Consider the following 9769-nt stretch of genomic DNA (forward strand, 5'->3'; position numbering starts at 1 on the left):
ATTAAAGAGCCCAGCCGAAAGCCATTTTGTTTTTCAGGGCTCTTTGCAAGGAGACTTGGGAGGAAGTTGTAGCAAAGAAGCAGCTACGGTTGCACCGTTGTATCTTCAGCTTCAGAATGTTTCCCATAGTCAGAACCGCTCTAAGTCGTCTCCGAGGTAAGCAAAAATTGTGAGCAAATTATTTCCAACCGCCTTTTACCTATTTATCTTAGTGGTCTCTCCTGCCCTTTCCCTCCACCTGCATCCCTATTTCTAATCCTGAATGCGCAGTCTCCCGCCTCGCCCCAAGTAATTGGGAAGCCATCCTTAGCATTTACTTAATTCTGTTTTGGTTCCCAGCTCACTTTCTGTTACCAGAGTCATAGCATAGCCCTGTTTTTTGTTTTTGCTTTTTTAAATTCACTGACTTATGATTTCAGGGAAGGAGGTTCTTGGTGGACACTGCTCATTCCTTCTAATTTCGTAAATTTTAGCTTTGAGTACGTTTACTCCCAAAGAACTTCTCTCCGATTCCTGTAACTGTAACGGAAGGAAACTGGAAATCTAGCTCTTTCTTTGGTTTCATTGCAAGGAGACAACCCAAGTGGTGGCCCTGCAGCTTTCATGTTGTTTGTTGGTTATTAAATAAATATTAGCTTCTTCGAAAACAATTGTAATTTTTTCTTATCTAAAAGTTTGGCAGGTACAAGGGAATTTTGAGACCAGCCTTATGTATTGAGAATACACTAGATTGGAAAGAGAAAATTCATTTCCGTACTTGATTTGCAGTGAAGGTGACCTTGAGTAATGTGAGCAGTTGTTTTACATTGAAAGTGACCTTAAGCAGTTACCATTTAGCTTCTTTAGCCATCTTTTTATTTTCAGTTTACAGAGTCAGTAGTAGTATTACTAGATTGTGTTCTAAACACTCAGAACAGCTTTGACAGTCACCAAAAAAATAGTTGCCCAACTGGTTTTTTAATATTCCGAAAGCCACATCTGTTATCTCTTTCACTTTGGGCAAATGATTTTTCTCTGAACCACACTTTCCTGCTTTGTAAAACAGGGGCTTAGCAAATAATTACTACCTCAAACAATTGTTGAGGATTATATGAGATTACCAATAGGTGGTAACTAAACCATTTCTTGTTACAGAAGAGAAGTCTAAAGAAATCCACTTGGGTGACCTGAATTTTGAGGTCATGAGATGTTGCAGAATTGTTTGGTAATTTTAATTTATTTGCTCTTTGAGCAGGTAGGGCCTTGTACCCTAGGAAAGGGAATTTTTTGTTTTTTTTTTTAATGTGGAATTCACACTTTTACTTTTTAACTGCTCTAGAGCAGAATATATTGTGAAATGTTTGTAAATTTGCTCATCCCAAGTGTGTCTAAGGGTGAAAAGAAAACCTGTAAGGCAATTAAGAGAAATCATTAATGGTCAAATAACTAGCAGGAAATAACCCATTGTATCACATAGAAGCCATTATATTCTTAAATGCCAGTGAATGGGCAGCGTTGCTGTTTCTTTTTTTTTGTTTTTTAAATATGGCTTCCATTACAGGGGCGCCTGGGTGGCTCAGTCCGTTAAGCTTCCAATCTGTGGTTTCAGCTAGGGATGTGATCTCAAGGGTCTTGGGATCTTACTCAGTGGGGAGTCTGTTTCTCTCCCTGCTCTTTCTCTCAGATAAATAAATCTTAAAAAGATACATGCTTTCCATTACATAAATACCATTTGAGGCTCTAAAACAATAAGGATTGGGGCGCCTGGGTGGCTCAGTGGGTTAAGCATGTGCTTTCGGCTCAGGTCATACGCGTCTGGTTCCCCGTTCCTTGCTCAGTGGGGGTACTCTCCTTCTCCCTCTGTGCCCCCCATGCCTTCTCTCTCTCTCAAATAAAATCTTTAAAAAAAATAAAACAGGATCTGTTACTTAGGAAGGAAAAAAAAATTTGGAAATACGCATTTTGCAGTCTTGGCTCTTTGCCGAGCTCTCTTAAGCGCCTCTAGAGCAGTTTGGGAACTCATTCTACTAAAGTTATAGTAAAGCAAAGTTTTAATGTTATTCTGCTCAAAAACCTTTGCCTCTACCAAAAAAGTGGCCCTCCATTATCCTGTCTAGTTTTGTCCCTATTGCTTGTCTGTACACCTCATCCTTAAACCAAACATAATTTGTTTTCTAGAACACGGGGCTTTTTTTTCTCTGCTTTTTTTCAGATTTCCCTTTCCTACATCTACATAACCAAATCCTACCTGCTGTTCAGAGTGCTTAATCTACTTTTTGTATTACAGCGATTTGTGTATACATGTCTCATATCCTTCTCTAGATTGGAGGTTACTTGAAGACGGGGTCTGTGTCTTACACATTTTCGTGTACTGTATTTCTTTTAGCATAATGTTGTACTCATTAGTAATTATTTATTTTTTAAAAGATTTTATTTATTAGAGAGAGAGAGAAGCAGACTCCCCGCTGAGCAGGGAGCCCGACCTGGGACTGAGTCCTAGGACCATGACCTGAGCTGAAGGCAGACACTTAACCGACCGAGCCACCCAGGCGCCCTCATTAATAATTTTCAAAAAAAAAAAATCAACATTACTCTAGTTTTTGGAGGGTTTTTTTTTTTGTAATTTTAAGGTCATAAACATTTGGTATGCTTTAATTTGAAATTCATTTTGAGTTTACCCTTTTATGTTGTAAGTTGCTGAGCACTACAGAGTAAACTAGTGAAAATTTAAGTCCTAGATATTCAAATTAATGAATAGGAGCCAAGTTCCAGAGGTTTGTAGTGAATGTTACTGGCATCACCTGTTCTGTTTTATCCCCCAAGATATTATTATGAAAACTTTAAGACATAGAGAAAATTTGGAAGAATTGTATGATAAACACACAACTGCACTGCATAGATACAATTAACATTTTGATATATTTGTTTTCTCACATATCTATATATGTGTCAAATTATATTATTTTTGATGCATTTAAAGTATACTACTTTGCTTTCTGCTACAATGTTTTAACATTGTATTGAACCGCAAAGTACTATAAAGTTAACATCCGTTGCTTTCCTGATTAGCAGTATCAATTACATGTTCTTTTTTCCTTATAATTGATATGCTTCTGTATTCCTTTTTTTTCTTTAAGTTCAAAGCATTCCACAAACAATGGCAAGGCAGAGCCACCAGAAAAGGACACCTGATTTCCATGACAAATATGGTAATGCCGTACTAGCTAGTGGAGCCACTTTCTGTATTGCTGTATGGGCATATGTAAGTACTGTTGACTGATAATTTTCTATATTAGATGTTTTCCATTCCTACTTATTTTATGTATTCAAAATGATTTCACAGAGTAGTATACATTTTTAGTTAGGAGGGACTTCAGAGATTTTCTGATGTAATTACCCACCCAGTGCAGGAATTTCTTCCATAGCTTTAAGCATTCACATTCTACCCATCATTTTCTTTCTTTCTTTCTTTTTTTTTTTAAGTAATCTGTACACCCAACACGGGTTTGAACTCCCAACCCTGAAATCAGGAGTTACACGCTCCACCAACTGAGCAAGCCAGGTGCACTACCCATCATTTTCTTGCAACAAGAAATTCTGATCCCATTTCCATGTATCAACCATTAGATACTAGAAACCAAAGATACTAGAAAAATTAGATACTAGTTTCCTGGATCTTCTCTTTCAGATTAAACATCCTTAGTTCTGTTAATCACTTTTTGTTACATGGTTTCCAGGGTTTTCACCATCTTGGGTCACATTCCTTCACTTAATCAGTTTCTTTTCTAAAATTCTCCCAGAACGGAGTACAACATTTCTGATGGTTGAGATGTACAGTGACTTGATTTCATTATTCTAGTTTTTTACATCTTACATTTAACAATCTTCTTACCAGTTGATGTACTTATTGGTTAAAAGGATAAATATATAAGTTGTTCTTAAAAGATACCTATTAACCTTGCCTTAATAAACAAAAATATTTATTAGTGGGGCTTTTCATTCTTGTTTTAACCTGAAATATACTGTCAAAATAGGTGTGTGTACTTAATTAGAAGAGTAATTAGATGTTGAACAAATGTGTGATCAGGGGCACTTTTGGAGGTGGTGTTCCTTGATGAAAGGATATTATGAAAGTGCTCTTTGGCAGTACTTAGGTAGTTGTGGTTGAGTGAAGCAGTGTTTGAGGAGGTACTAGAGAAATGTGAAGTAAAAATTTGAATTAATGAAAATTGCTCAGTCATACTAGCCACATTTCAGTTGCTCAATAGCCATATGTGGCTATTGTGTTAGTGAAGATCTAGACATTTCTTGCATCTCAGGAAGTTCTGTTGAACAGTACTGGTCTAGAGAATTAGGACAGCAATTAGCTTTGGCCTACGTGGAGGTGGCACTATATCCCAGCTGGATTTCTGTGTGTTTTTAACCTGTAGAGTAGAATACCTTTGTCACTTTTAAGAAATAGTCTCCAAGGGAGAGTGGACTCTGGTTTAAACATTTATAACTAATAGCATTTTAATTTTTACAGACAGCAACACAAATTGGAATAGAGTGGAACCTGTCCCCTGTTGGCAGAGTCACCCCAAAGGAATGGAGAGATCAGTAAACATCCCAGTTGGTGTAATACTGAATTGTTGCAAAACCAACTCATAATTGATGCCAAGTAAAAGCACTGTGCACCCATTAAAGTATGGCATGGTTGAAGAAATAAAGTACATTTGAAACCTTCGTTGTCGGTTTATTTCTTTTGTAATGAAACCAAGCTTGATCACTTTTCATTTAATCTTAGTGTTACTATTTAAGTGAGATGCTTTATAATTTCTTAAATGATTTTTCTTTTTTAAAGATTTTATTTATTTGACAGACCAGCAAGAGAGGGAACACAAGCAGGGGGAGTGGGAGAGGGAGAAGCAGGCTTCCTGTGGAGCAGGGAGCCCGCTGCGGGGCTCGATGCCAGGACCCTGGAATCATGACCTGAGCCGAAGGCAGGTGCTTAACGACTGAGCCACCCAGGTGCCCCTTAAATAATTTTTCTTTCTGAGGTAGTATGAAAGTAAAATTTGGCTGTCACCTGGAAGTCAACTTTATAGTAAGCTAAAATTACAGTTCATAAATAACTAATCACAGAGTTATTCTAGATCATCTTTTGAGTATCCAGATATTGATTATGCCTACTACATTTCATTTCTAATTTATGTTTATATTTGTAATTGGTATTAAGTTGTTTTTACTCCTTCTAAGAGAACTTGGGGTGTCACCAGACCCAAGGGAAGAGTGGTCCTATCAAATGAACTCTTAGGATGTCTGAAGATTAGCTAGCTCCTTGGCTCCTTTGGCATATTAATCTTAGAGCTTTGGGTCTTTTCATTATATTTATTTAGGATGTATTAACGAAAGGATCTGTCAAAAATAGTTTTATTTTCACTTATCCAGCTATCGGTGGTGACCTCTGCTGTTGACTTTCTGTAATTATACCAACTTTTTGATGCATGTATTATCCTGAATTCAATATGACTTTGGATTTTATATGTAAGATGCTAACTGAAGAAAACATCTACACCATGTACTTCAGTACTTCCTTGGCTAAAGGTGTAAAAAGGCTCATTTGTTGATAGTGCTCAAATAAGCAGAAAATGAAATTTCAGTGGAGTAATCTGTTAGCTAAATTAGAGATTCCTAAATTCACTTACCTATACAGTAAGTTTTCAGGTAAATGGGTTTTAGGACTCCAAATTTACCTGATGCAGATAAGGATTTATGCATAACCAAACATTTGAAAAATTTTTACTTATTACATGAAATACTAGAGGAATGCTCTCATGGCATTATGTCCTGTTTTCTCATTAAATGCATCAAAGCTAGTAAGTAATTTCATTGAGTAGGAAAAGTAAGTTCAATGTCCCTGCAAAATAAGTCTGTTGCAAGATTAGTAACTACATGAGTGCCCGTATTTGATAAAATTTGAATGAACACTTTGTATCATACTTAGAAAGCATGTTAAAATAGTGAAGTGTACAAATGCATGTAACCCTGAGATGTGATTAAGCAAAATAAACACTTGTCTTTAAGGAAGTTTCAATGTTCCATTAGATTATTTACCTTTTTATTTTTGAATTGGCATTCCTGACGACTACAGGTAATTTTCAATATGATTTGTACCACTTCTGTCAGGTAAGTGATAATTGTCAGCTATTATAGGCAATAAAATAGGACCTTTAAAAATGTCTATTTGTCCATTTGCCAGCATATATATTGCTTTGTGTGATAAAACCTGGTGGTGGTGGTTGGCATTTTTGAACAGGCTTTTAAAGCTTAATTTTGTAGTTACCTGATGAGTAATTCTAAAACTACCTCAGCCACTACCAGAAATGAAGCAGTAGTGTAAGTCTAAATTAGTTTCATCAGTGTTCTGACCTTGCAGCTTTCCTAATGTACTGAGAGTCAAAGTTTTATCCTTTTACAAATGCACTCAATTTATCCCAAAACACATCGAGTGTTTTAATATCTAGAGTGGGAAGGTTGTCAAGTTAGTCTTCCTATCAAAAATACGTACATTTGAAGAATTTAGGTAAGTGACTTCAGAAGCATAGCCAGTCCTTGAAATGTTATTTGTTGGAGGGCTATGAAGTATTTTTTTAAAATTAGGGTGAATGTCATAAATCCCATTCTTACTTAAATGTAAGTTATGTTACTATGTGTTTTCTTTTCTTTTAAATTCATTAAACTGGGGCGCCTGGATGGCTCAGTCGGTTGGGCATCTGGCTCTTAGTTTCCACTTGGGTCGTGATCTCAGGGTTGTGAGATTAAGCGCCAAGTCGTGCTCTGTGCTCAGTGGTAAGCTTGAGGATTCTCTCCCCTCTGCCCCTCCTCAGGCTCGCTTGTGTGCTCACTCTCTCATATTTTAAAAAAATAAATTCATTAAACTTACTTAGAACTAGGTACTATAGTAATTGTAGAGGCACAGATAATGAGTTCTCACCCTTGTGACTTTATTGGGGATATTAATACCACTTTATAAGCATTTTGGGGGCACCTACTATGCTCAACACCAGAAAACCTGATTACTTGACATTCCCTTCTATTTGAAAGCCCTTTAGGTAATAGAGTATACACAACTCTTGGTATGCTTGTGCATTGATAAGGGGGTTTAGGGATGATGCATTTAGAGATGTGAAGTGTTTCAGAGTGAGGGAAAGTTTCAATGACTAAGGATGTATGTAATAAATAGTCTTGCAGCTCATAATCTACATAAAAATTTAGCTGGTAAATTTGAAACTGACGAAGGTTTATGGTTTCTGACTTAGTGAATTTCTTTGAAAGCTTAATATTGTAAGAAGATTGTTAAATGTAAGATGTAAAAAACTAAAATAATGAAAACAAGTCACTGTCAACTTGCTAATAATTGGAAGCCCACTTAAAAGCCATCTTAATTTCATGTGATGTGATTTTTAAAAAGATTATATTTATTAGCGTGCGCGCGTGCACAAGCAGGGAGTGGGGCAGAGGGATAGGGAGAGGCATGCTCCTTGTTGAGTAGAGAAGCCCAACGTGGGGCTGGATCCCAGGACCCTGAGATCATGACCTGAGCTGAAGGCATATGTTTAACTGACTGAGCCACCCAGGTGTACCCGTGTGATGTGATTTTTAAAAGATTTTAAATTTGGGGTTGAATTTGTGACTTAAGTTTGTGCACATTGATTGACAGTTAACTTAATGGCTGGGAAGTTTAGTAGTCTTGATACTTATGTGGATGAGAATAGATGGGGAAGGAATAATTCTTTCTGAAATAATTATAGGCCTAAAATCTAGATCTGTGGTCAATTTTAAAAGTTGCCTGTCAAGGCTTAATAGGAATTTGACAACAGGTGGGATATAATTGGTTTACTTAACACTTAAATATGGTTAGTGTGGGGTGCCTGGGTGGCTCAGTTGGTTGAGCGGCTGCCTTCGGCTCAGGTCATGATCCTGGAGTCCCGGGATCGGGTCCCACATCGGGCTCCCTGCTGAGCGGGGAGTCTGCTTCTCCCTCTGACCCTCCCCCCTCTCGTGTACTCTCTCTCTCTCATTCTCACTCTCAAAATAAAAAATAAATCTTAAAAAAATCAAATAAATAAAATACTTAAAAAATATGGTTAGCGTGTGCCACTTCTCTAAGCCTTTTACAAATATTTAATATTTATACTTCGTGTATTATTTTAGTTTGGCAACATTATTAGACTTGGGGGCGCCTGGGGCGTCTGCCTTAGGCTCAGGTCACGACTTCAGGGTCCTGGGATCCAGCCCTGCTCAGCGGGGAGTCGGCTTCTCCTCCCTCTCCCTCTGCCCTTCCCCCTGCTCGTGCACGCGCGTTCTCCCTCTCTCAAAATCTACATAAAAAAGACTTGATACTTTATTTTTAAAGATTTTACTTATTTGGGGCGCCTGGGTGGCTCAGTTGGTTAAGCGACTGCCTTTGGCTCAGGTCATGATCCTGGAGTCCCGGGATCGAGTCCCGCATCAGGCTCCCTGCTCAGCGGGGAGTCTGCTTCTCCCTCTGACCCCCTTCCCTCTCGTGCTTTCTAACTCTCATTCTCTCTCTCTCTCAAATAAATAAAATCTTTAAAAAAAATTTTTACTTATTTGACAGAGACAGTGAAAGAGGGAACACAAGCAGAGGGAGTGGGAGAGGGAGAAGCAGGCTTCCCGCCGAGCAGGAGTCCAATGTGGGGCTCGAACTCAGGACCCTAGGATCATGACCTGAGCCAAAGGCCGACTCTTAACGACTGAGCCACCCAGGCGCCCCGACTTGATACTTTTCTGATGGGAACTGGGTTCAACCGGTTCCAGCTGGAAATATAGTTAATTAATTTCCCCATACATCTCATGACAGATATTCAATGAAAGGAAATATGAAAAGACCACACCTCACTTTGAATTTAGTGAGATGGAGCCTGTTCCTCTTACTGTTAATATTGTTTTAAAAATCTTAGGATTTTGCTATTTTTTTAAAATGAAAATGGGGAAACAGGATTAAAAATACACTTTTCTCAAATGCTTTCTGTATCATTTATTGCATCGTATACATTTTATGCATCTCATTTCTTTCTAAACTCATGGTGGTAGATACTCTAATATTCTTTGCATCCTTGAAATCCGCTAGGTTTTTAAGATGATGGACAAGTGAATGGATAAATGGTCAAGTAGTTCAAAGTTTTAGATTGGCGATATGAAGGTAGTGTGAGGTGAGATGCCTGCCCCAACTCCAACACATGCATAAAGATTATGAATTTAAAAGCATGAATAAAAAATTTTTTTTGAGATAATTTTTGAATGGAGGGACGAGTGCAAGTTCATAGTTATGGCATTTGTATCTGGAGTTAGGCTACACAGTAACAGAACCACGTTAATTTCATGCTGGGAAGGGCTGAATTAAGCAGATGATTTACAAAGAGGTCTATGGAACTCCATGGTTGGAGGTTAGGAAACTACAGATGACACAGGTTTTGGTGGGATTTTGTTTTGTTTTTGGTCATGGGAGGAAGGACGGTTCTCTGCGGCGCCAAAACTTCCACCCGAGGGTGCGTGTCAACCCAGGGGCAGCAGGGGGCGGGAGAAGCTCAACTCTGGGGCTCGCGTCCCTCTTCACGTGACGCGTCCCTCTCTTTGCATCTCAGGCCCTGCTTCCGGCCTGGGCGTCACCCGGAAGTGGGGGGAGTGAGGAAAGGACGGGTAAAGGCCGCAGGCCCGGGCGGCGGTGAGTGGAGGAAGAGAAGCCGTGGGAGTGCCGCCGCCGCCGCCGCCGCTGCCGCTGTCC

The 9769-nt window shown here is 38.7% G+C and overlaps 1 protein-coding gene across 1 annotated transcript; it reads left to right on the forward strand.

Annotated features, from left to right (window-relative positions):
• On the forward strand, window positions 1-6031 carry COX7B (cytochrome c oxidase subunit 7B). The gene is made up of 3 exons (XM_025882556.2): window positions 1-156; window positions 3117-3241; window positions 4505-6031. The coding sequence occupies exons 1-3, from the start codon at window positions 117-119 to the stop codon at window positions 4580-4582; spliced, it is 243 nt and encodes an 80-aa protein (XP_025738341.1). The 5' UTR covers window positions 1-116; the 3' UTR covers window positions 4583-6031.
• Window positions 6032-9769: the final 3738 nt, after the last annotated feature.

Source organism: Callorhinus ursinus, unplaced genomic scaffold (assembly GCF_003265705.2).
Source record: "Callorhinus ursinus isolate GAN/ISIS: 27379988/994484 unplaced genomic scaffold, GSC_fseal_2.0 scaffold40, whole genome shotgun sequence".
NCBI lineage: Eukaryota > Metazoa > Chordata > Mammalia > Carnivora > Otariidae > Callorhinus > Callorhinus ursinus.

What these genes read in the sequence shown, in the direction of transcription:
- COX7B (XM_025882556.2), top strand. Translation starts at nt 117, where the DNA reads ATGTTTCCCATAGTCAGAACCGCTCTAAGTCGTCTCCGAG. An exon ending in CGCTCTAAGTCGTCTCCGAG is followed by an intron (nt 157 to 3,116) that starts GTAAGCAAAAAT and finishes TTTTTCTTTAAG; the next exon opens with TTCAAAGCATTCCACAAACA. An exon ending in GTATTGCTGTATGGGCATAT is followed by an intron (nt 3,242 to 4,504) that starts GTAAGTACTGTT and finishes TAATTTTTACAG; the next exon opens with ACAGCAACACAAATTGGAAT.